Here is a 27,554-nt window from a genome sequence, read left to right on the forward strand (position 1 = left end):
TGTACATCCACCTCAGAGTTGCGTTTGACTTCCATGTGGCCCAGAAAGATGCTATATTATTATTATTTTATCTATCACCTGCCCCAGAGTCACTGCCCCAAAGTCGTGTCCCCTCTGATTTTTATCTGGTCTATTATTTCGGCTAGGGAGGGGTGTTTCCTTTTGTTATTTGAGATAGGAATTCCGTATCCACAAATGCTCATATTTCTAGTTGCTGAAGTACCTTTCATATTCCATTATTATGGTCTTTTTCCTGGATAAACATGTAGATTTCGCTAACACGTTTCACATTTGCAATGATATTGCTGCCACACCCAACATCAATCCTTGGCACATGCTAATGGATACAACTTGTATTTTTGCTCTTTCAATTGCCTTTCTGATAGCCTTCTAGGAATGGAAAAGTGCTTCTGTGCCTAAGAGCATGTTCAGTTCTCCAGCAGCATCTTTTGCAATAGTAATTTAAATAATTTCCCTGTAAAGTTCCCTTTCTGCATCTACTTTAGGTAATCCAGGTTGCAAAATGACTGTGTGGAATACAAGGCACTGCATCGAATTAGCTCACTGCCTCAAATACTACATTTTTGTTGTTCTTGTGTCCATTTTTTTAAAAAAATGGATACATTTTCCTCAGATTACTTTTTGCTACTGTTTCTTCCATTAAATTGCTAAAATGTAAAAAGCCCACTAGCAAAACAGTTTTAGCAGGTTCACTCTCCAGTGTTTTCCACCAACTTTTTGATTTGGTGATTCTTTGGCAAGATTTTCATCATATTGTCCAGATTTTGTGATAGATAGATAGATGGCCAGCCACGTTTTTCAGTGGCCATTTGTGTACTCATGTTGATAAGTTGGGGTTACTTAATACAGGATTTGTATAAAATGTTTTTTCTTGAGGCATTAAGATGTCATAGCCAGTGACTGATCTATATATATAATTTTTTTTTAACAGATACCATATTTGCTTGCCTCTTGCTTTCTTAAAATTTGCCTAGAATGTGCGATTTTTTTAAAAGGGAATTGGATATCTGATCCATTGTTCTAGGATTCACACAGTGTCTTGGCACTACTTTTTTGTGTAGTTCTTTCTTAGCTGTTTATTGATAGGTTCTCACTAGAAACTTAAGGGTAAAAACATGTTGAAAGTGTGTTAACGTGGTAATTAAAAATCTAATTTTGTGTTCGTGCATCTTGTTATTGTATACTTACAAAAAGCATTCTGCTTATTGTTTTGGGTAGTGTCAGTTCAGTCCTTATGCCTGCATTACTTCTTTGCAAAGCCAGTCAAGCAAAGGCATCTGTGTGTCCCAAAGTGGGATTATGACCTCATTCTGATTATGGCCTCATTTTGATATCTTTGTTTTCCCTGAACTCTGCTTTTCGTGTTTGCCTCTGCCCTTTCTTCAGCACGGATTTGTTTTTCACCACTAATCTTTAGAAGTCCCTCAGGATTTATATTGGTTTCTTCTGTTCCTTTTTTTCTCTCCAAGTAAGTGTGGTCTGTGAGTTTTAATTATAGTATATTTTAAGAATCTCTAGCAGTGAATGTTAACAGAGTCTTCCACACACAGTTCAGGCAGAGAATGACGCAGGTGCGGCACAGGAAGCCCTAAATGAGGTAGCAGAAGAATGTTAAAATTAGAATAAATGGTGCACGTACAGAACAATGCTACCAGGGGCAAATGGTTTCCTGCTGCCGTTTGTGGCAGTACAGGATATGTGCTAGGCATGATGCAGAAGAATGTTTATGTGGGTTTATAAGTACACTTTGGTAATATTAGTAACATAGATTGTTACACTGGAGAGCTGATAGAGAGCTGAAGAGGTGTTAAACTTGGAGGAGAAAGGTTGAAGGAGGTGGGTTCAGGGTGTGACACAAAACACCGACCTGGAGGGAAAGGAGGCAGAACATATCCAGATCCTTAAGCACATCCAGGGTTTGGGGATTTGCACATGTCCCTTCCAGGGTAAAACACGTTTATGGATAGTTAGGTGCCAAAAGAAAAGTCTTAACGTAGTTAGGAGACATCAAAATGTTGAAAAGTAATTGCATTAAATATTTTTTTCTCGGTGCTGCAGGCATCACACATCATTTTCATCAATGAATGAGCTGCAAATGTGTGTTTTACAGATGCACACAAGGGTTTATTTTTGTGTTACAATTTTCCTGTTCCAGGGTCATCTCTAATCTTGTTGCCAATGGCTGATCTGTAAATAAATTCTGACTTCTTCCTCTGAAATAATTATATTGTGTCAGGTTTTGTTTGGTTTTTTTTTTAATCACGTTTTGATGAACATTTTCATACCTGTAGCTGTACTGGAACACCTGTTCTCTAACTCCTTTCATATTTCTTCTTAGTGCTTGGAACATCTTTACAACAACCTTTTCAATCAAGTGCTATCCTCTTCATGTTCAAATGTTTCATAAAAAATTATGCCTGCTCTAATTCTTCTTGGAGGGGTAGAATACTAAAGTTTGTAGGTTTTTTTGAAAAATAGTTAAGCAATGTTTTATTGAGTCATTGCATTGTTACTCTTGTCTTCTGCATGGATCTTTCTCCTTCCTCATGAGCTGTTTATCATGTGAAATTAACTTTGTGTACTTAACAGGGACTGTGTCTGTACTTACTGGAGTGTTTTGCAAAAAGTAAATTAGCAAATTACGTGTGGGGTCTGAGGCAGAAAATTCCACAAGCCAATGCAGAATTTAAAGTGTGGTTTATTAGTTACATCTCTTTTTTAAAGTATTTTTCACTGCATTTAATTCAGCACTACACATTATACTGCCTGTTATGGTCCAGTCTGTTTTACTGACCTATCATAAACAATTTTTATGTGATCAAGTACCATTTAGCATTGACTTTAAGACACTTATGAGATAATGCCATTTTAATTGAAAAAGGTGTTTCATTCCAGTGAATGGGAACTGCCATCGTGTTTTTGTGAAGTAATTACTGAGTAATGAAGAGAGTGTTTGAGGCTGTGCTACTCTTCTCAGGAGAAAAAAGCATAAAAAAATCATTCTTCTAGAAGAAAATGTAATTTGAAAGATACCAGGGACACTGGGCCCTATTCTGCATAGACTGTAGCAGGGTCAAGTTTCATTAAGTAAGGTAAGGGTTACTTCAGAATATGTGATTTTTCCATGTTCTCTAAGCCCTTGGGGTATTGTCAGATCATATGTTTAAACAGTTCTGCCTGGAGAGGAAAAAAAATCTTTCAAATTCCAAGATGTTGTTGCAATTGCTTGTCTTCAGGAGCAGTGCTTTTTCACTGAGTGATTCCCTCAGTGCTCTGCACAATTTGTCAAGAGTTAAGGAAAACACCCTGGTAGGAAGGAGAGCCATAAAGGTGGAGAAGAACCAGAGGAAAGGTAAATAGTATTTTTATTATTTGTGACATAAAATAGCAATCATATGCATTTCCTATGGGTTCTGAAGGGGACTCCTAACAGCACTTTAGCCCAAGTTCTCTAGGCTGTATGCTCAGCTGTATTGCCACAAAAAGATCCAAAACAAGAGCAGAACAAGTGAAAAATACATCTTCAGCTTGCGGTAAGGTACATGAAGACGTGTTATCTTATGGGGAACTTTGCCTAACTATTCCAGTGCTCAAATCTTCCCTACCACGAACACCTTATTCCCACCACCTTTCTTTTAAACACACTCTAGCAGTGTTTTCCTCATGTAGCCTGTAGCAAGCAGTCACATGAAGCTTACTCATCCAATTGATCTCATTCCCACATCCTGCATAGAGCCTCAAATTTATACATGGAAATTGACATAAGAAGACATGAATGAAAGAAGGAGAAAATGGATCCTATCTGGAAAAAAGCATCACTGGCTTTTTTCATCTTAAAAGCTCTAATTGAAACTTCAGAAGCAATGAGAGTGTTAAGTGGTGGTTTATTTTAGCTAAGTTAAAAAAAAACTTCCTAGCATTTCTGGTCAAGTTTGATCTTTTTCCTCCTCCTCTCAGTTCGCTGTAGACACTTTCATAGAGCACAGCTGCCTGTTTTAAAGTTTTCTTCCTGTAGGTGCAGGAATAAACACAAGATATTTTGCTCTTATTCGTTGTACATTAGCATGACTATACACCTTTTCCTGGTAGCTTTCAAGGGCTACCATGTTCAGTGGGGTGGCAAAAGCAATTTCATTGAAGTCATCTGGAATTTCACCCAGAGAAAAAGAATCATTGGTTTGCATTCTTCTCCAGACTTTTTGATGATAATGGGCCTGGAACAAGGTCTCTGTGTTCTTGATTTTTTTCATTCTTTAAGAACAAGGAAAAGGGTGGGGGTTGCATAAGTCTTGCAAATGAATATTTTTCCTCTTGGATAATCCAATTTCCAGTCCAATAATCTACTTCTGTGGAACAACAATGCAATTGAAATCCTTTCCTATTTTAGGACATTCTGTTTTTAAAGTTAGTTGCTGAAACAGTCAAAGTATAAGAAAACTCTATGCAGGCTGTATATATCTGACAATTGTTTGAAGTTGTGTCCTCATCTGGGTGCTCTTGAAAAAATAAAGTTTTTATGATGATCTTTGTTCATGTTGCATCAGTCTTCAACAATCCTTTCAAGTTTCCAGGTCTCATTTATTGCTTCCTCCTAGGATGTAAACCAATAAGAATGGATGTCTGCAACAGAAAAAGAAAAGAAAGAGAGGTCTGATTCATACAGACAACTTCTGTGGTTGAATTGAACTTTCAGGGTGAAACTCAATGTGAAGTAAAATGAAAACAAAAGAGAAGAATTTAGTGAGTATAAAATTAGAAATAATACAATGGCTAACATCACATAATATATATTCTGTCTCATTAAAAGTAAAAAATACATTAAATACATAAGATAATAGAATTCAAAAAATGTTTTGTATTTTGTCCGGGGTGAGAAACTGAACATTATTTGATTTAAAATACATGAGTTGAGTCCCTTCTTCATGCATCTCAGTCTATACCCAAGCAAAATGTAACAGGGTTAAAACACAGTATTTAAATAATGTGGTGACTTCTTAGGAAAAAAAATTGTCTAAGTAAATAGGATAAAACTTTTTTTTTTGCCATAGACAGACCATGCCAGACTTGCTTACTTTCTTTCTGTGATAAAGGCAAGACTTGCCTGCTTTCTTTCTGTGATAAAGTAACTGCTTTTCTAGATAAACAAATTTGTTACACTGTAGAAAAGGGGAATTTTTAAGGTAAGTGTCAGATGGGTGAAGAAATAGCCCAGAGGAAAAGGTGGCAATATCTTACACATAGTGGCGGGGGGAAGTTGTTAGAGCTCTGTCCAAAAATGGATATTGAAACTCATAGTGTTTAATTTTTTCATTAGTGATCCTGGCACAAAAACTAGAACTTGCTAATGAGCTCTGTTGACATCACAGAGTTGGGAAACAGTCCCTGTAGGGTGATGTCGTACCGAACTAATTGGATGACCTTGAGGACTAGAGAAATAAAATGGGATACAATATAAAGTACAAGGTTGTGTGTTAGAGCCTAATGGGAAAGGCTCCCTGATAAAAGCTCAGAGCTTGTCGGATGGAAGATGAGAGAGTTTGAAAGAAGTGGGTGTGTAAGCCAAAGACAGAGTGGCTGTGAGTCACTGATTTGATGCTACTGTGGAAAATGTGAATCCAGTCACAAATAAATTCAGCCCTGTACTTCTTGTACAGATAAAGCAGTACTAATGCCATGTGTTGTACATGTGGCTGGTGAGACCTTAAAACAGAACAGGTCTGGAAATCCACATGCAAGAAATTGAACTTAGAAGGGTTGTAAAAATATGTTTTAAATCCCTACTAAAAGAGAGCAGGGGACAAAAGATTAAAAGAACTTGAATTGTTTCATCTGGACAACTGAAGCGTAAAAGACCTTACAGTCTTTGAATATACCAGTTGAAGAAAATGTGACAGTAAAGGAAGCGTGTTTTAATTTAAAAAAAAAATGTATTAAGAAATTACTCTAAGATGGGTATGACCAAATTTAGGTTGGAAATTAGAGGAAAATGTCAAAGCCTCTAAACATTGCTAAGACAAAATGTCCTGTGGAAGGAACACATTCTAGAATAGAACTGTCTTCATCTCACAGAACGCTAGAGCTGCAGGTCTGCTTTACTGCTTCCTTCCCACTGATGCTTCCCATGTCCACATTTTCCTTTCTTTCTGCCTCTTTTATCAGCTATATCTGAATGAATGATAAAGTGACATCGTTAAATATAGGGAGACTTTTCATTTTGAACTGTGTGTATAGTATTGCTTCCTTTTCAGCAACGAGACATTAAGGAAACGTATTTGCATCACTGCAAAACCCGGATAGGAAATAGGCACTTCCATTTTAGTTCAGCTTGCTCTTTTCCTTCCTTTTTGTACAGCATGTTCTTATTTTTACCCTTGCCAGCAAATAGTCAAAATGTGCTCATTAAGAACTTGAGGAATGACATAGTGCTGGAATCCGTTGCCGGAATTAGGCCTTACTTGGCTCCTTGACATACAGTAGGCCAGCCTAGGAAGAGCCCGTCATGCCTCAAATGTTTGTTTATAATCATTTGTAGTTACCTTGCATAGTCATCTTTCTGTAATCTGGAGGGTGATGACCACAGTAACTACTGTTTCAAGTTAGTATTTGCCTAGATTAACTGGGCTCTGCAGACAATCTTCTCAAAGGAAAAGGAAGTGGAATGATACCCTCAGGGCTTCTGCGTGGCTGCCAGCCTTCCCACTATGGGGACTGGGTATGGTCAGCCTCCTGGCACCCAGGATAGCCTCAAGATTTGAAACTTTTTACTTTTTTTCTTTTTTTTTTTTTGTTTCTCTGGAAGATGACTATTCACATGTCCTTCAGAACTCCAGAGAAATCCAGTTCTAAGTTATACCTTCCATGCAAAGCAGCCTGAGGGCATTCCTGTGCTAATGAGTACAGCCAGCTCTGAACTGGCGAAGTTCAAGCTGTTCTTTGTACCAACACCGTCGAATATTTTAATCTCCATTTGCTTTTGAAAGAATAGTTGGCTCACAATACCGGGGCTTATTTTCACTCTTACAGTGATTTATAAATCCTCTGCCTCTTGCAAGTGTTATTTAACTTTGTCTCACAGTGTCTTTGTGCAGTAGGGGAGTATTGCAAATTCTGGGGCAGGTATTTTGGATGAATAGTCTGTTCTCAGGAAATCCAATTTCCATCTGAAAACAAAAGGGTTGTGAATTCATCCTGAATTTAGTTTATAGTTTTGTCCAAAAATAACAGTAAGAGAAGTTATTTGGACTTTTTAATAGCTAAAGTTACATCTTTATTCAAAAAACATCAAATACAAATACTTTTATTAGTTAGAGTCTGCCCATTGTAGAATGAAATCCAGTATTTCAAGTAAAATGAAAGTAGAATGTTATTCTACATTTAATACTTCTTGCATTCATTATATACTATAGCCTGGAAAATTACGTATGTACTCTTGTAGCCTATTTTTTACTTTCTTTATTTTTACCATGAAATTCATTCTTTAAGATGAAAAAAAAAAAAAAAAAAGCAACCCAAAAAAACCCCAAAAAACCAAAACCCTGAACCCCAAACATACAATAACAAAAAGAAAGGTTTGTACAGCCTGCATTAGTATTTCTGTTTTATTAATGGGAAAACTGAGGATCAAGTTTTATATGTTGTATTCTAACCCGAGCTCTCTGTATAGGATCAGGAGTCTTGCCAAAGGCATAGCTGAAGTCAGGCTTTTGTATTCCCTGCAGTGCCCATATGCTGTGTGGGAGGTTTAAGTTAACCCTGGCTCTCTCTGGTTCCAGCTTACATTTAAATGTTCCCATTCCCATGTGGGAATTGCTCCCCTAATGGATATTTTGATGTAAATTAATGAACATCGGTACTAACGGCACGTGCTAGAGTTGACGTGGTACTTTAATACATGGGTTTGGGGAGACAGAAAGTATTTCATAGGACTGACAAATCCTTCTTTCCTGGATCTTTGACAGTGTCCAGTAGAAGATATTTATAGAAAGAAATGGGGTAAACGGGGAGTGATCTTTCTCACACACTTCCTACGTTCCAGATGCAGATCACATAGTAGCCATTATCCATAACAGGCATAGTTACCTCTAGGAAGTTGTTTGTCCTGTTTTGAAGTTATTAATAGTTTTTGACCCATAGCGTCTTACAGCACCAGGTTCCACAACCAGGCATTTCTTGAAAAAATATTTATTCCGTTAATTTTAAAGTTGGTTCCTTACCATTTTATTAAGAGTCAGTTTGTTCCTGTGTTATTGTTCTCTCATCATCTTTTCCATACCATTTGTGGAGACCTCTGTCATAACTTCCTTTATTTGTGTTGAGATAGTTTAATTACTGTGTCCTTGCAGTAAAGTTTCATTTGTCTTTTTTTCTGAGTCTCCTCTATTGTACTCTTAAACCATGCTAGCTTTTTATTTTGGAGAGAAGGGTTAGAGCTCTGTAGTAGTTTTTCCTTACTCTGAACACTTAGTCTGCAGTCTGTTTAAAATAATGTATTATTTCCTTGAAAGGATTTCACCCTTTCAGTTGCTTTTAATTTCCTTTGAGTATTTTATATGCAATTTTTTGTTTCTTAAACTGTATCAGTATGCTGACTGCATTTTGTAACTATTTTTTATCATCTATATTCTAACACTCAGTTACATAACAGCTCTGTGGCAAACACACTATTTATAAATCATTTAGATCACTTTTTATTTGGTTTTGAACAGTATGTAGCCTCTGGGAATAATGAAGAAGATGGTGCTACGTGACTTGTCAGCCTTATAGGGATTTTCTGGTGTTTCTGTCTAATCTGATTATAATTTATGGGCCTCACAACAAGGAATTCTAATCTAACATATATGGGGGTTTATGCTTCACAGTCTTAATGTATTTCAGGAAGTTTGTTTTATCCCATTGGTTTAGGTGCTGTCCAGAATATTTTGTGCTGGTTAGTAAGGCCATCTGAGAGCTGAGGTAGAGTGCAGACTATTCATGTCTGGTCTGAAAATAATTTTGAAGAGATCTTATTTGATATAGGCTTGTTTTTCCCTGCATTTTATTTCCATGCAGTTTCCCAGAGTATTTCTAAGGCATTATTAGGGTTGTTAGCACTTCACCAGATGTAAAATGCAAAACAAACTACATACATAGTTAGGCCCAGCTCTATAATCCACAATATCCATTCTGGTGCTGAACACATAGTATAAATTCTGATTACAAATACATGTTTAAGATGAAATAAATACCATGGTGAAGTTCTGTTTGCACAGAGGGCAATGCCAAAACTTTTCTTTGATTTCACTGGGAGTAGAAGTCTGTCTCCAGTGTGTTCTTCCTGCTTCTGATTGAGACAATGTGTATTAAATTAATTTAAACACGGGGATACTTTGAGACAATAGAATAATAACTTATTTCCATGATTGTCAGTTGTATGGATCATGCAGGAGGGAAAGCAGCCAAGACATGCTGACATAGTTAAGATTTCTCAGAAGGGATCATGCAGCTAAATTTTTTTTCTCCAGAGCAGACAGTGCAGGCCATGAACCCTGACTTTTCGTGTCAAAAAAGGTTCAAGGTGCATATGTTATAAAAATCTTTTATAGTCATGTAGCAATTTAGTAGTGTACATCTCTTATTTATTTTTTACATACTGTGACCATCGAGTATTTTGTATAGATGGGGAAAGAGCAAATCTATTTTCTCAATTCAACACATTTTTAGTGAAAACATTTAAATGAATTTTTTAGTTCCCTTTATACTGCTGCAATGGGTGCCTTAATGTAAATAAAAATGAGGCAAAAAAGCCTTTGGGAACTAAGACTTTTATACATTTTTAACTGCATATTTATTCTTAACATACTTCTGCCTTTTCACCATACCCTTCAGTGCTTTTCTCTTTTTGAAGAAAATATGAGTATCTTGTGATAAAATGTACATGATGTTATATGCACATTTCCTGAAATATTTATAAACTTGTGCTTGTTTCTGTTTGTGTAAATCTGTTACTTGTGTGTTTTCCCATTCAATCTGTCCTTGCTGCTGTATGTGTTACAGCTAAAAGAAGCTTTTAGGAGCCCCACTGCAGCTTTCCTTTAGTTATAGGATGTATTTCAAGTGCAATATAACAGTCTGAAAAAATAAATGCAGGTGCTAAAAACCCACTGAAGGTAACAGCGGATTTCTGAATTCCCAGTCTTACCAAGAGATGTTCCTTTGTGGCAAAGGAGTTGGTTTTTGGCAGAGGGATTTGTTTATTGCAGTGGGACTTGCACAATGAGGCTCCATCCAGGCTGATGCAGCCAGGGAACATTCCTGGACACTGGCACTGGCTGCTCCGTGCTGTTGAATGCTTAGCACATTGCACAGCCCTCCCTCTGCCAATTAGAACTCTCCCAAACGATTCCCAGGCATGGTTCAGGAGTTTAGCATGGCCTCTTCCCAGCAGGTGGTTTAGCAAAAGCCCCTCAGTACAGGAGGGTTGAATGGCGTGGCTGGAGACTCTTCCCTGCCAGCTGGGCTTCCATGGAGTGGTGTGGGCCCATGCCATGGGCTGGTGTGCTTGTAGCTGTCTGGTGGCAGAGCTGGGAGACAGGAGGCACAGAGCTCCTGTTCTGCAGCCAGGACTGAAGCTGAGAGGTGAATCAGAGCTACCGGGTTTGCTGTGACACAGCTCCTTTGGGAAGTCTCAGACAGAATGTAAGGACTGTCGGTGATTCCTGTTGTTTGAGCCATCAGCTGAACACGTGTGTAGCAGGCTCAGTGCCTCTCAGCCATCTGAAGCCTCCTGAGCCTGTTCTGCTCCAGTGGATCCATGGATGAATAGGAGACTAAAGTTGCCATTGTGTGTGCTGTGTAAGAAGCCAGGTGGCATGCTCTGCATGTATAGGTTGTTTTTAGAGAGAATACAGTAAAAATGATGTATCCCCTCTTCACAGTCCTCACTGTGTATGTGCTATGCGCCAATTTTCTCATATTTCTCTTCGAATAGGCTTATGAATGCTCATAAAATACTAATTCCTCCAGAACTTTTTTGCATCACACCTCACCATAGATGTTTTCTTTAGTCTTGCATTTTTACCTTTGAAAAATTCATACTTTTGTTATAGTCCATATAATTGTTGTACAATGTGCACAGTTAAGATTCCCAAACTAATCCCTTGCTAGGAAAGTGTTCTCAGTCAATGAGGTTGATTTTTAAAAGAATTTATTTCTTTATTTCATATTTTTGTTCAGGGCCTCTACATTTATTTGTGCTATTTGTGTGACAACGTAAATTAAAGAAAATGGGTGGCAGAATTTCCTTTGCCAACTACCTGCCTTGAAATGATATTTGAAAAACACATATGCTTTTATTTATAAAATACCAGAGCTTATCAGTATATCAAGAGCAAGAAAATTCTCTTGCTTTTAAGTCTCAGTGTACGCTGTGGCTGTAGGGGAAAAGGTCTATAAAATTTCTTTCTAGTAATAAAAGTATTTGTGGTAACAGAGCTTGGTGATACCATTTTTGTATGTTTGACATAACCAGTCATTGCTGGGCTTTTTAGCTGTGAATAATACAAACATTCTAGACATCCAGGAAATACCTCTGTACTTTTTCATACTACTACGTAATCCTCATCATTGCCAAATTTACTGAGTTTTCTGTAAACAAATCCAGGTGACACAGGCACTGATGTGCATCATAAAAATTGAGGAAGAGTCAGAAAGGAGGAAAATGGCCTGAACTTGCTGTCACTGAAGTAATGACACAGTACTTAACTTGGGCCAAAGGCAGCTTTTGGGAAGAAGGTTGGTTTGTCAGAGCTTATCTTGAGTAGGCAGGACTTAGGGTGCATTGAGTACAGACTTTGCTTGGTTGTTTTCCCTAAATCACCATGCCTATCAAGTCAAGTCCCTTGAGAGTAGTGTCACTTCTTTTTTCTTGGTACACTTGTTCTTAAATGACAATCAAAGATTTTAGAAAGTAAAAGAAGAACATGTAAACAAATAGAAAATATCACTGTCGTGTTTTCCAAGTTACTTTATTTAGCTCATGTTTACAGATGAAACTGGGTGCCAGAAAAGAGACACTGCATCTGACATTATTACTTATACTCCGGCTTCCAAGGAAAAATTTTGTCAGTAGCCTTTAGTAGTATTTGGACCAAAAATACACAGATGTGCAGCTTTCAGCATTTTGTACCATGTAGAATGCAGCCTCTCTCACAGGTCCTCTGTTTCTGGAACGGTGTTGGATTCCGCAGGCTGAATGAACACTACAGGGATATTCTCGGATGTCCACCCTTTGGGAGTCCTGTTGAAGGATCTTCTGGCAGCAAGAGGGTTTGCAAGGATCATGAATCTGGGATCGTTTAGCATCAGCATATTATAATCTGGTACCTTGAATTTAACCAGCTTTGATGCTCTCTCAAAACCACCAAAGGGAGTGGCAACTCTGTAGATATCAGAGAAATAAAAGTTAAATGTGATTTTAAAAATACTTGTTTTCTTTTCCTCCCAGAAGCTGAAAAGAACAGATTTTTGTTCCAATTTCTTGTTTACATTTTCAAGCTTCGGGGGAAAGTATTCTGTTTGTTTTTCTGGGAAATTCTCTTTAAGATCTGATTTATTTCCCCTTAGATAAAGCTTGCAGCCTTATTAAAATTTCAAATGGATGGAAAAGCTGAGAGAAAAAGATGTTACAAGAAAACCCTGTAACTGGTGAGTCACAGTTACTAAACTTATTTTGTTGGTGATAAGTTGATAAGTCTGAAACTGTGGCTCAACACATTCTCTCTAGCAAGTAATTAGTTCAGAAACTTCTCACCCCGTTTTCTCCTCTCCTCAGCTGCTTGTTTCTCCCACTACACTGTTTCAGCACCATATTGTTGTACCAGTTAGAATGTATGTGGGTTGTGCTATAAACTCGGGTCACTTATGTGATCTGGGTTAAACAAAGACCCTTCAAAACAAAGGAGCACTTCAAAATCCAAATTATTTCAGCAGTCTCTAGTAGGCTCGAACAATTGTAGCAATACAAGCGAAGAGGAGTGGAGCTTAATGAGTGAAGCAGAAAAGAACAGCCAAAGACAACAGGCTCTGGAAAGGAGGGAATGGGTGAGGACTTGATACACCAGCTTTGTTTCTGAAGAAAATGTTTATGTAACTAAACCTTGAAACACTGTTCACCCAGCGTTTTTCATGTTATTTAAATGTAAATTTCCCTCAGGCAGTAAGCCTGAGAAACTGAAAGATAAGGAATACTAAGCTGGAGCTGACTGTTACATCCATTTGGAAATACTTTAAAACAACAGTATTTCCAAATACCTCCCATGATCTCCTGTATATACAGGTTTCAGACTGAAAAAACCCCTGGAGTTTTCCCATCACTTCTTCCAGCCTCCTTTGTACAAACAAACAGACTGTGGTATGTGCTCTGCATTTTGATCAGCTGCATAACTTTGCTGGGATATATTCTAGCCAGTGAAGAGTGTCAGATTTTCAAATTGCACAAGAGCACCTGGTTTATGCAAAGCCAGATATGTAGTGGCATAGGAAAATGAATTTCTGTTGAAATGGAATTTCACCAGCCTTGGTATATTTTGTGTGTGGTACAGAACAACAGATCTGATGGAATATATTTCCAGTGGCTCCAGGTATTATAGCAGAAGCCCAGAGAAATTAATACCAACAGAAACTAAAAGACATAATTTGAAGATCTGTCTAGGATTTTCAGCAGGATAAAACCCCTAAGTTTTGTACTAAGGATTAAGTATGCATACACAAAAAGAAGAGATTAGTTCAGAAAAATGAATCTGTGACATAAAAGAAATGGTGCTGCTCTGCCATTACATGGATGATTCACTGCATTTTGGTACGAGCAGCATTTGTTGAAGGGGATGGTGTTAACTTCAAAGCATCAGTCCTGGGAGATATAAAAAATCGTGCAAGCTCTGGGCATGCACCCTCACTGAGAGAAGAACACTGCTTTGGATTAAGCTCTAAAAATGTTTCTCGGATGACGATAAGACAAGGTGTTACAGCAGCAGCAGCCAGTCCAGGCATTAAACTCTCTTGAGGTCAAAGGAAATTGTTTATCCAAAGTTGGTATCAAGCCTGTGGTATCAAGCTTTTCTTGTGGAGCTGTCTTCTAGGTCACAATGTCAACATGGATACCGTATGATACTGATTAAAAATAATTGCTTGGTAATTGGCACAGAGTGAATGTAGTGATCTACATCTCACCGGATAATAAATATTGTTTTAATTGCTGCCCTAATTACGATACACATTCTCACATTGTTGTGATGTTAATTATCATTGATATGTATATTAAAGGAATAATCCAAATAAACAGAATTATAATAGTTGTATAAATTGCAAAACAATTCTGTTGTCTAAAACATCCTCTTTGTAGTATTTATGGGTTTTAAATAGAGTGTATTTCTGTATGTAACAGAAGCAGGAGGGCTTTCTTTGGAAATTCAAACATCTTTTGTGGCAAAACACCCCCCTGTAGTTGCTATACAAAGTCTGGCCTCAGAGAACTCTGTATTCCTGCCTTATAGGCAGGGGCACATGATGATTGACAGAAAGGAGAGTAGAGTAATTGGCTAATAGATGTTGATTTTCCTTTACAGCAGCAGTAAATATATTCTTGTGAGCAATAACTTGTCTGACAACATGGTGTTGTAATGACCTCTGTTGTGTGCACATCAGCTGTGCTACTTGAGCTCTGATTCATTGTATAGAAGCCTAAATCTCATGCCTAAAAACTTCCAGTAGTCATTGCTCATAATTAGGGCAGAAATGCTGGTTCAGAGCCATAGGAAATAGCAGCAGGAAGGGTAACAGATTGTTTAATATTCACTTTGCATATTCCTAAAAAGTAGGTGCTTGATTTAACAATAGCAGGCACAATCATGTTTATTTTTAGCTGTTGTTTTAGCAGGCTTTCTTTTTAATTTTTTACCCTTAGTCTTTCTTATTAAACATTGTATTGTGTCGACATTGGAGACTGCTTGTAGCTGATGATTGGGGAAAGTCTGAAGAAATGTTTTAACTGCATTAGATTAGCACCTTCAGTTACATAATTACAAAAAATGCGAGTTTCACATTTTAAAATGGGAATGTCATTCATAGAACAGTTTGCTTATTGTTAATTCTGCAAAAAAATGAGACATAGGAGCAAATAATTTGACCCTGAAAAATGCTCAGAGCTTCATGGGAGCTTAGTGCAAGAGCTAATGCTAATTTCACAGAGGTATTTGGGTGCTAAGGAACTGGCTAAGCACCCAGCTCCCACTAATCTCACATCACTTCAAGTTAGCACCCAAAATTTCTGTGAGACTCTGGATCTTAGCATTTTGTAATAGACTCCAGAATCCATGAATCAATGAAAACAGAGCCCAGTCCAGATGGACTGGATTCCTGTAGTGCTTTTGAAAGGATAGTCTTTGGGAATTGAGAAAGCTGAGTGAGAATTTATCTGGTAGGAGAGGCAGAACTAGTCCGACTTGCTTGTCCTGCGTAAGATGTAGTGCTTTGTATATTACTCATAATCCTACCTTTGACATTTTATCCAGCTCCAAGGAAGCAGATGGAATAAAGGTACTAATTTAAGTAATATTATAAACTCCTTAGCAAATGCAGATTCATGCTGCTTTCCCACAGATTGATTACTTGGTGCTGGTAAAAGAGACAAGAAATTTTTTCACTAGTAAATGCTTCTTCAATCCTAAAAGGAATGAATCTCCCAGAGAAACCAGATGGCATGGTCTGTTCTGCAGTATTTCTCTGCTAGCACAGATTCGTTTTCATCTCTGAGGAGAAAGAGTGTGCAGTGTGTGTTCAGAGCCCCTCTGAGCCCTATTTCTCTCTTGCCGGTGCTGTGCTGTCAGAGCACTGCTGGCTGGCTCACAGACAGCCCTGCCTCACAGGGCAAACCGGCCTGACATTTGCTGCCACGGCTCTTCCTCCAGTGACCTGCCAACACTGCAAGGTCCCTGCAGCTTAAAATGAATTCTAGACTCCAACTAATACCTCTATGAATTCCTTATTTGTTTTTAAAAATTCCTTAGTGTTATAAAAATTGCACTGCTGCAGGATCCAGAGTCACCACTGCTGGACAGCAGGAGAAAAAATCTGGATGCTGTTTAGTGCTGAATATACTTTTAAGCTGTGAACGTGTGTCTCAGTTGCAACTCCTCCCTACCTGCTCAGGTTGTGCTGCTTTTCAGTTTGTTGTGTAACAAGGAAAGCTGAAAGGAACCTGAAATGGTCTGCAAAGTCTGAGTGCCATTTCAACAGACGCCAGTGAATAAACGGGGAAGGATCTCAGGTCCATTTCCCTTGGGAACCCTATGCCTCACACTTGCTGTTAACCACACCCCCTCCTGACTAATGGTGACTGTACCAGTGCTTTGCAGGAGAACAAACACATGGCACTTTACTGGATGATGAAGCAGGATAGAAAGCCTAGATAGATACCCTAGCTGATAACAAAATGGTGCTATTATATCACACTTTAATTGTTTAATACAGCATCATTTGCTTTCTCTCCAAGACTGCAATTAAACAAGCCAAGGATGCTGTGACCTAGATGCACAGAATGACTTAGTAGGATCTAAACACAGAAGTCCGGTTAGCCTTCTTCTGTTGGATAGCTTGGCATGCAGTGTGCTGTTTTGAATTCCGTCATCAAACACTTTCCTGCACATTTTTAGGAGTGTAGACGTCTAAGTCATGGCCGTAAAATCCTCTCCACAAGATGAGTATCTTGAATTTTAATTTTTCAAATTCTCAATTTCTTTTTGAATCTGCTAGAAAACATAAGTCTGACTGTAGGTTGTAACAGCTTTTCTAGGGCCACCAGGCATCCTTTTCTACTGGATATCAGTTTTTTTCCACAAGAAGGAGAGTTGTGGTGGACTATGTTGATACATTTTTGGTTTGAATTTACCAGTTTCACAGTCTGGATCTGGATTTATGTGCCAGATTTTAGTTTTTTATGGCAGTTATGAGGGAGAACATTGACCTTTTCCTTATAAGAATGCATATATGTTCAAGAAATTCAGACTGTGGTGAGCCACAGTTCTGCCATGTCATACACAGAGAAAATCCACATAAAAAGAAATCCAAATAGTTAGTGTTGTAAAGAGGGCAGCTAACAGAACCTAGGACCACAGAGACAGCCTAAAAATCCACAAAGAAGCCATCAGACACTGTCTCAAGACACATATCCCTGTTAATGGAGTCTCTGTGCCCTGTCTGATGCTGTCCTTCGCAATAATGAGTACCACCTCTTGTGAGAGGGAGAACTGATTCTATTTCCATGTATATATATCTTTAGCATTTTTTCTTGGGCTCTTTATTTTTTTAATTTTTTTTTTTCAGTTACAATAAGCACAGTACATAAACTGTGCTGTTACTGTTCCAATGTTGGCAGCTGTGGCACATCTCTGACTTGCATTTGCTATTTTGTCTGCTGAGAAGAGTGTGCCACACAGACTCAGTTATTAACATGGCAATGTATACTGCTGCTAGGAAATCAGAATTAATGCAGTGTCTGCAGTGCCAATTTTGATGTTGAATTGTGTAATGTTTTAGTATTTGCACACATAGTTGAGGCCCACATCAATATCAGGAACACAAGTGATGTTTGTGATATTTTTCTCTAGGTTTGTATTGCCATGAACCATTTTCTTTTTCAATAGATTGCTGTCTGGCCTTTTGAGGAGGGGTTTTGGTTTGGCTCAGCTGTCTGGAACTCAGCCGGGTTGTCCATTACTTACGTAAATAAAAATAGTGTAAATGGAATGAAAGACAGCAAAAGACATGAGTAAGGATTTGCTTTAAAGTTTTAAAAACCCAAAGTTGTCCATATAGCTACTGAAAGCTATAACACACTAGATGCTATGTAAGTAAAACAATGTTTAATCTGTTAATTTGTTGCTGAAGGTTGTCAAAGATATAAAAATGTTATACTGCAATAAAATAGGAATCTAACTGTTTAGTGTGAAGGATTGGTTGTGGGATAAAGTCCATTGCACTATCGTTGCCTGAAACAAAGCCATGTGAGTTGTATTAAAAAGGAATGGTTTGCATTATACAACTTGGAAACAAAGTTCTGACTGAGGGTTTCCCTGAGAGATCTTATGACACCATACCTACTGGAGTCAACAATGGGCATCCTGAAAGGAGTTTGAAGCTCATATTTCCCTCATATTTATTTATTGAGTACACTGAATCACAGAATCAAAGAATCATAGGAGGTTTGGGTTGGAAGGGCTCTTAAGGATGATTTATTTCCAACCTGCCTGCCATGGGCAGGGAGACCTTTCACTAGACCAGGTTGCTCAGAGCTCCGTCCAGCCTGGCCTTGAACACCTCCAGGAATGGGCATCCACAACTTCTCTGGGCACTGGATTCTGATACTTTCTTTCTTTCAATATTTTTAGCAATTTATCTTATATTCCTAGTTCTACAATTTGAATTTGGGCCTATACTTTAGAGATAGACTCATTTCCTCCTTAATGCTCTTGTTGCCAGTTGTAATCTCTGTGCATGTTCCTGTTTATGCACACACTTGCAAACACAGGTGGTACGGTTTTTAAAGGTAGTGGAAACATTTTATTTCATAGTCATTTTCCTCTGGTCAGTAAAATTCAGTTTTCATTCAGGATTACCTGTTAAAGCTCCTGTAGTCAGGCAGTTCTGGCTTTGCTTCAGGTGTAAAAAGTTTAGGATATAAAGCTTCCAGCAGTTCTGGATCATCCCTAATCGCTTCTATCCAGGGAGACTGGTAATACTTTGGCACGGCAGTAGTGTTGAACTTTTCAGGAGGAATTTCTTTCAGTGGTCCAGAATATCCTGCAATGTGATCGAGGTAAAACGATTATAATGTTGCTTTGTGTTTTCTGCTTCCTTGCCACCATCCTGTGAAAATGTGAACAAAAAGATTTTTAAAACAGCCTTTTGATTAAAACTAAGATAATTCTACCTCTTTGAGTGAAATTTTCCACAAGTACATCCACATCTAGGTCTTTAAATTATTTCCTTCTATAAACTTAACCCCCCCTGTGGCTTAATATCTACCCCTTTCACCAGACCTTTTCTGCCTAAAGAAAGGCTTAAAGATTTGTATCATGTCTTAGCAATGGAAATGGCCTCTGTTTGTATTGTGTTTGGCCAAAGGATGCGCAGAGCCTCAGCAGTCACCAACAGAGCGGGGCTGACCTAGTTTACATGGACTGGAAAAGGTCTGCACAAAACATGCATTGAGTAATTCTGAACAAAGAATGAATTTGTAAAAACCATGGACTGCTCATGGATAATTCATAAACAGGAAGAAGGGCTATATCACTGAATAAATTAATTAAAACAAATTAGCCTTCTCTAATCTTTAAAGAATACAAAATAAGGCCTTATTGTAACTCACGCCTTTAAATAAAGCCAACAGTACCCTCACAGTTAAGGATTTAAAAAAGAACAGTTTATGCAGCCAGAGGCAAATTCCTTTTAAAGTTACTCCTCTCTAAAGAGTTCTAGCAAAACTCAGTGGCTTCAGATTTACATTTATGGATAATTAAACTACAATGAGTAACTTTCAGACTGTTGGGCAGGGTGTTGCATATTGGAAACAATGGTTTGGCAAAGGAAAATCAGTATATTCATGTGGTTTTAAATCAGAGGATCTCTTTCTCAGTGTTTTTAAGACCTGTAAATATAAGAACAATCTCTTCTTGATATTAAGATATGTTTTCAGTTAAGAGAGAAGAAGTACAAATGTTATATCAGATCTTTTAAAAATGAACACAGGCAACTAATCACTTTACATTTCTGGGAGAGGCTCTGATTAGTTACCTGACTCAAATGTATCCATTTATAATATTAGTCTATTAAAAAATTCTTGTTGAAGTTACTGTCTTAAAAAATGGCCATCTCTTTGCTATGAAATGAGACTAAATCTATTTAGTGCTGTAGACTCACATATTACCTGGGGCAATGTTGTCAGGGTGTGGAGGGCTCCGGGGATCAGGTGTGTTGGGAGGTGTCATTGGGGCGTGCTGGGGAATTCCTTCCGCACTGAGGCCGTCCATTCTGACACTCTGGATGGGCTCTCCACGCTGTATTCAGACAGAAGGAAATTGCACTTGCAGGCATGTGATTCTCTGGGGAGGCTGCAGTAATACTCTGATTTACAGCCCAGATCTGATTCCCAGAGTGTACAATCCTAAAGAACACTGTCCTGCTGTTTGGTACAGTATTCCCTTCACACTTAAATTGTCTAAGTAACCAAAAATGAGCATTTTTTCAGTCACTAGACACTAGAGGCTGTTCTGTGCCACACAGAGCACCCATGCTACCCAAAGGGTCAAGAAATCTGGCAAGTTTGAGCCCTTTGAGTTTCAAAGCATTGATTCTTCAAAGTGTCTCTTCCCCTATCAGTTGAAAACTCACTGCATTTGTTAAACTGCTTTTGTTTGGGATTGTCTTTTCCTTTATTTGTAATAGAAATAACAACTTCAGTGCAGGTCACTTTCTGGAGATTCATGATATGCTGTTATTTTCCACCCCCCTATTGGGTTATCAGTTCTGAGGAAACATCCAAAGGCTTAATCATTGTTGCATAAATATAGAATTAGAGTCTCATAAGAAGTCAGCATCTTATTTTAGCTATGACACATAGGCTAAAAGCAATTCAAATATAGACTGGTTTAGAGTAAGAGTTTCTTGAAGTAGGAAAGCAAACAAATAATACTTGTTTAAGCTTGAAACAACAACAAGAAAAGATCAAGGCAGAATGTTTTCTAGTCATCCTGAACTATGTTAGAAAGAGTAACTTTGGCAGACAGAATCATAAAGATGATGAAGACACCACCAGTGGTGCTAAATAGACACTTAGGAGAGGGAACAGGAGCCAGAGGCATCGTTTTTTCATGTGTTGCAATGTCATACTGACTGCAAACTATGTACCCTGTGATTTTGGGGGGGGGAAAGTGGACTAGAGGGAAATGGATTTGTCAGACAGTAGCAAAATCATGGAATTGGTTACAGAATTCTGACAAGATTGATGGTGTGCTCAGAATTTATCTGTGTAGCTTCTAATACTCAGTAGAGGGAGAAATGGGGGGACAGTATTCATAGATGGGCTTTTAAATAATAGTGTTTAGTAATAGCCTTGGGTGCTCAATGGAGTTATTCAGATTTTTTTATATGGGATTTCTTTTGTGCAGATCTGTTTTAAAAAGGCAGATGTATCAAAGCTCAAACTTGATCCTATTTTATCCCAGTGTAACTTAACTTTTGTTGAGCAAGGGATCAAAGACATTGGAAATAGCTATACCATATAAAAAGAAATGTAATTTTTTCTTTTATTTGTCTACAGGATCTCATTTAATAAAATACAGTTGGCTCACTGCTTCTTAACCTCCTTCTAGGATTTTGCTTTTATTCTTCCTGAAACTACAGATAGATCATGCACAATGTGTATCACAAGCACCAAAGGAACCCAATCCAGAATCATTAATAAGTCATTACAAAATACTCACATTTCTTGGCTTGTTTGCCACATAATGATAATTTTCATACGTGTATTTGTCAGATCTCCGCTGGCGTCTCTTGAAGAGCCTGGCACCTCTGTTGCTGAGCGTCGACAGTTCCTCCACCATGATATCTCTGGGCGTGCTGACCTTTTTTCCAAGGTTCAAGCTGGGTGAGACTGCAATGCAATGGGTAAATACAAACCTCTGTTTGTCTGCAGTGCCTGATATTCCATGCCCTGAACCTGAAATCCAACATGTTCATGCATACTTAGCTAACAAATAGCACAGCGTCACATGGTGTTAGTGAAATTAAGCCTTCTTCCAGAATTTCGGAGATTATTGAACACCACAAACCTCTATTTTCCAAGATGATAAACACCTCAAACTCCAATTTGCTTCAGCTGTTATCAAGATCAGATCTATAGTGTCCCACACACTATATTAATAGCAGGCTAGTAAAAACTGGCTTCTGCTGAAACTGGAAACAAAATTCCTTCTGATCCCAGTGTTCCCACATCAAACCTTCAGTTAACTTTCTGTCTCCTGCATTGGATAGATAAGAGAGAACCCCTTTTAAACGTATCTACCAGTCTCTATTAAATACTGGTTTTAAACTATTTTTAAACTAACTTTCAAAATAAGCTCAAGGTGTGGAAGATGAGAGTCCTAATGGAGAATTCCAACATGCTTCTAGTAACTGATTGATTTAGATCATTTTGGGGTTTATTCTCTCCAAGAGGAAACTGAAGTACTGGATGCATATTTCTTAATTCACTACTTGGGGAAAATGTCTTCTATGTCTTTATTCACATCCTGTGGTATTTGAAAAGGAGAATGCATAAGCAAGAGAAGGGGAGATCAGTCAGGACTGTAAACAAAGAATTCTGAATGTCAGAATTCCTATGGTCATCTTCATGGCAGTGTTCTGGTAACTGGGATGCTGGTGGCACTGAGCAAGCTATTGCTTAGTGACTGAACTCTCACTGAATGTCCTCAACCTAGAAACAGAACTTAAACCTTAGAATACAGAAAGCTAAACAATAAAGAAACCATTTTCTATGTATTTGTTTTTGCTTAGAACGCTGCAGAATTTAAGAAATATTACAATAGTAGGACATTCTATGCATCACATATTCTTATACTCTCCAGGATTTAAAATTTTTAACTTTGACATGTATTAAAATGAAATGAGGGCAAATTGTATGTACTAAATAACTTGCTAGTAAGCAAGGAGGCCCAGTTTAAAATTAACATTATAAATTAATTAACTGCAGAAGGTACCTAATGCCAAAGTCAATATTGCAAATGAAGAGTTTTGTTTTGAGTAAATGGCGTGTGTCTCCTAGTAACTTTATGTTGGAAAAACAATGTGATGTGCTGACATTTAGGAAAACTTAATTGAGACAGGTATATTAAATATTTAGCTGAAGCTGGATAGACAAGAGTTTTCCATGTAGTAAATCAAACAAGTCGATGGGCCCTGGAGTGCATCACTGTTGATCCATTTCTGTCCATACCAATTTCAATTGAATGTTTGCAGTGGATTTCACTGCAACAAGAACAAGTTAACTGGCTCATGAACTGGATCGTGTACTTCAGCTTTAAAAATAGTGTGTGTAAAGAATCCTAACAACCTCCTGTTATTTAAGAGACAGTTACAAAACAGAGACTTCTTAACATGGAAGAAAATGACTCAGCTTGCCCAGTGTAGCCCTATCAGTGACTGATAGTGGTGGGATTTTGGCTCTGAGGTGGAGATAACTGCCCTGGTTATTGGCCTGTGGCCTGAAATTTAGACCTCAAATCATATTTTGATTTTATCATTTTTCAAAATGACTGCAGGGGTAGAGACTGCTGGATGGTTTTATGTTAGTAGGAAATAAGAAATTCACCCCACAAATCAGCAACATTTTCACGTAGAAAAGCTTTTGTTGTTTGTACACAGAATGGGGAGCGTACACATCCTCAGAGACTGGGGTGCCAAGGCAATTGCAGAGCTCTGTCCAAACCACTCGGGATTCTTCTGGGACACTCTGGGTGTTATCTATTTTGGGCCTTGCTGTTCCCTTACATACACACTGTTCCTGTTAATGTTAACTGAAGGCTCCAAGCTACTTTGTACCCTTCCCTTGTGTACTATTGTGTATCCAGGCAGCATCCCGAAATTGTAAGTGTAAAGTTCATTTGAATTCCTTGCCAACTAAAATCTAATCATCTGTCTAGTTTTATGATGTGTCTAGGGATAGTTGCAGTGTCAGTGCAGATAAGGTGATGAAGAATGAGAGAAGGAGGACATTTAGAGGATGACAGAAAGAGAACATTAATGTCAGAGATGGACATTGAAAATAATGCTGAAAGTTTAATTCATAGTTTAATCCTAATCTTAACCTTTTAACTTCATTTCTTTAATTTGTTCCTGCCAAGTCCATCTTAAAATCACAGCAGATTGTATTTAAATATGATTTATATAGTTCTTCCTGCATTCACTACCTAATACTCCTTTAATCCTTCAGTTTACAATCTTCTAAATACCTTAATCTGGACTATAAACTTTAATAATAAATATTGGATAGTGTGTTTGTTGTAGTATCAGAAATAAGATTTTTTAACTGTATCAGAAAAGATAGTTAACCATGTAGATACTAAAGAATGCATTTAAGAAGTAGTATAGAACTGGACATGGGATTTAAGTGATGAACTCCAAGGGCTTCCTTAAACATATGTATACACATCCAAGTTTACCTCTACCAAGTAGTCTTAGAAATGTGACAATTAGTCCAAGTCTGCCAGTGACAAACCAAGAGCTTGAGGAGGTCACTGTGTGCACACACAGATTTACTCACATAGTTTCTCTTTGAGGCCATAAGAAGGTTTACAGTTGGTGTCTATTCCTGCAGCATTTTATGATGTGTCCAATTTCTCTAAAAAATGGGACAGTCACGTCCCATAAGCCAACAGCAGAGGTGGACTTTCAGTCTTCACCAGTCTTGCCTAGAGGTTGGTAATCTCAGACACTGGCAAAAAACTTAGCTGGTTTTGGAGTTTTTCAACAGCTGTTTCTGCTATGAACATCTTTTAACAAGGAGGTGGAGAGTCACTGTTTACCTAAAGGCATTATAATAAAAAGGGTCTGAAATAAAAATGCAGTAGGAATGCTTTCACCATTCCACGGTGCTGGGGCTTGTTATAGAACCTTCTGTTACTGTGTACCTGTGTTAGCGGTGGAGATTTTCACAGGGCTGTGAGACTGGCTGGAACTGTACACTTAATTTTGATGTAATTACCAGGCCCAGGACTGTCATTAGAAGTACTGATGCAGAGCCCAGAAAGACAGCAGTTCACCTTCTAGATTTCAAGTTAAGCTCATTGAATTAAGAATTCAGGGCAAAACAAAATGTCAAAAATTAGTAGAGCTGAAGTCAGCCATTTAAATACCAGATTTTTCCAGGGCTTGTTCAGATTTGGTCCCAAAGAACTGGCTTATACTTTGTGTCACTACATCTTTGGTTATCCTTCTGTTTTCTATCTGGCTCCACTGAGCTTGTTATCAATTTCAGTCCCTTATGACATCCATTTCATGGACTTTCATGGTTTTTTGCAATATATGAATATCCCAGGCATCCAAAGAAGAGGCAAAAATAGAATGTTTTCTAAGAGTTAGAATTGCCTTCAGTGGCCATGTATCACAGCATATCTTGCAGGATAAGCTGCCATAACTACGAGTATGAATCTTGACAGCAAATCTGATAATATGTAAATAATAAAAGGGAAGATTATGTGGGGCAAATGTTAAGCATCAGCACAAACTATCCAAATACGCCAATGATTTCAAGGGATGTGTGCTACATTTATTAGTATTGCTATGAATAGTAGCAACATTTACCATGTGAAATGCCTGGTTCCAAACAAACATATGAAAGACTATTTTTTTCCTTTTGCCCTGAAGAGCTTGCAGGCTATTTCAGGCACATGTACTGCTTGAGTTTACAATACCAAAAAAGAAGGGGTTGTAATGAAATCTGGAAGGGCAGACTGGCTTCCAGACTTGAGTGCATGTTCAGTGGAGAATGGAAATAGGAAAGAGGTATTTGCTTAGGAATAGAAACTTCAGAAAAAAACCTCTGGAAATTTCAGAAAGAGTAGGACCAGGCACTGAAACTCATACCTTCTTTTTCTAAAAATTCTGAAGTCTCTCACCCTACTCTTCATGCAATTGCAATGGTCATCAAGTGAGTGCAGAAACAATCCAGAAGTTCTTTGAAACAGAAGTCCACTGGAAAGATTTTCAAAACTGGAATTCAGTGTTCAGTATTTCATCCCATGAAAGTGGTATAACTTTCATAAATTCTAAATATTAATGCAGCTCCCTGTTGTTCTAGGGAGGCTTGTGGGGTGCTTATCACTTTTAGAAAATTGGTCTTTTACGTAGATGGTAAAAAAGGCTTCTTGAGCAGGATTGGAAGGCTCTCCAAAAGCATCCAGCACATGCCTAATGAAAGCCAAGCTGATTTGTATTCCCAGCTGAGTTAATTGCTTCTTTAGGTCTCATGCTAGAAGCATAACTTCAATAACCTGTTTTAGAAAATCAAACAACCTTCTCCTAAGTGCCTTCATTTTCATCAGTGCAACAACAGAGAAGTAAAATTTCCATCAAATAAGATTAATTGGTGGCTGTGCATTAGAGAGACTGCCAAGAGCTAGTAAAATGCGTTAGTTACAAAGACAAGATTTGAGAGGAACAGAGATGTAAACATTTGATTCAAAATTTGTTATCCTTTATATGAAAAAGCAGAGTGAAACAGAGAAAAAGAAAACGAGGGTACAGGTCATTATGTTTCTTAGATGATAGCCTTTTAAAATGGAATGAAGTCATGTTATTAACCCCAAATAATGTTCTGAAAGGCTATCCTAGCAGAATGTTCATCAGCTGTTAGATTACTTCATTCCTCCACAGCAGTTGTTCATCTGAAAATAGCTTTCAAATGAAAAGAGGCAACTACAAAAGGATTAGTTACCATAGGCAGCATGATACTCCCACAAGATTATTTATGGCAAAACACCCAGAGACAAAGCTGTAACAGAGTTAAACTCTATGATTAAAAAAATGTATTAGGGAGGGCTAGAGGACATTGCATATGCAGCAAGCTGGGTTCAGTGCTATACCAGTTCTGTGTATTTCATCCATAATGGCTGATGCTTGCTCTTTCCTCTCTTTGACCAGGGCAGAATCTGATAACATTGTGATTTTCTGATACGATTTTTCCTCGCTGCAAAAAAACAACACATTTTTTACATTTTTGAGCCAGCGCGCACAATTTGGCCAACTTTCATTTCCAGCAGCCTGTTTAAAATGGCCAAACAGTGAAGTCAGGGGTTTCTGACTGAGAAATACTGCACTGCAAAATGCACTGGCAGTTCTTGCTTACAGACAGATGTTAGGACATGTTTTGATGGATAGAAGATTCAAAGGAATGGACTTTGATTTGGTTACATAAATTCTTCAGCAAAAATCAGTGTCAGGGTCTAGGCCTTCTCACATCTACTCACTATACTACAAGATGTAAATTGCTAACTAATTTTAATTTACATCTTGGTTTATGTTTTCAGAATTGTTACGTTTTGGAATTTCTTAATCTAATAAAGAATTTGAGGAATGAAACTAGCTCCTCTGGCATCTTTAAAGAAGGCGCATTTCTGACTAAGTAAAAATATAAATATCTTTTAAATTGCAGAGTCAGGAGGTTACATAAATGTCTTGTATATGACAGTTTGTAGGACAGACAATGTCAAAATATTTCAGGAAACAATACACTTACCCTACTGTTTTGTTGTGCAGATAAAAAGCGATGTCAACCCTTTAGCTGAGGCTTCAGAAGTTAGTTATGCATGGGGATGACCTGCCTGGTCCTGGATGGTTTGTACCCTTGTGCTGGGATCTGCATGGTACCTAGTACTGAGACAAACTGGGGGCTGATCCTCTTCAAAGGGGTTGGCATCCAGCTGACATCAACCAGTTATATATAGAAT

At 38.0% G+C, this 27,554-nt stretch overlaps 1 protein-coding gene across 2 annotated transcripts; it reads right to left on the reverse strand.

Moving 5' to 3' along the window:
* Nucleotides 1-12,006: 12,006 nt before the first annotated feature.
* Nucleotides 12,007-27,500, reverse strand: MYOZ2 (myozenin 2). 2 transcript variants are annotated; one of them, XM_032110027.1, is made up of 6 exons: nt 27,344-27,500; nt 26,691-26,794; nt 21,534-21,703; nt 19,979-20,108; nt 18,669-18,852; nt 12,007-12,436 (listed from the first exon to the last, which is right to left on the reverse strand). In XM_032110027.1, the coding sequence occupies exons 2-6, from the start codon at nt 26,764-26,766 to the stop codon at nt 12,205-12,207; spliced, it is 792 nt and encodes a 263-aa protein (XP_031965918.1). In that variant the 5' UTR covers nt 26,767-26,794; nt 27,344-27,500; the 3' UTR covers nt 12,007-12,204. The 2 variants fall into 2 exon arrangements, with proteins under 2 accessions (XP_031965918.1, XP_031965919.1); XM_032110028.1 differs by lacking the exon at nt 26,691-26,794 and having other exon boundaries at nt 27,344-27,496.
* Between the last annotated feature and the right edge of the window lie 54 nt (nt 27,501-27,554).

Source organism: Corvus moneduloides, chromosome 5 (assembly GCF_009650955.1).
Source record: "Corvus moneduloides isolate bCorMon1 chromosome 5, bCorMon1.pri, whole genome shotgun sequence".
Lineage (NCBI taxonomy): Eukaryota > Metazoa > Chordata > Aves > Passeriformes > Corvidae > Corvus > Corvus moneduloides.

What these genes read in the sequence shown, in the direction of transcription:
- MYOZ2 (XM_032110027.1), bottom strand. Translation starts at nt 26,766, where the DNA reads ATGTTATCAGATTCTGCCCTGGTCAAAGAGAGGAAAGAGCAAGCATCA. An exon ending in GGATGAAATACACAGAACTG is followed by an intron (nt 21,704 to 26,690) that starts GTATAGCACTGA and finishes ATTGCATTGCAG; the next exon opens with TCTCACCCAGCTTGAACCTT. An exon ending in GACTACAGGAGCTTTAACAG is followed by an intron (nt 12,437 to 18,668) that starts GTAATCCTGAAT and finishes TGATATCTACAG; the next exon opens with AGTTGCCACTCCCTTTGGTG.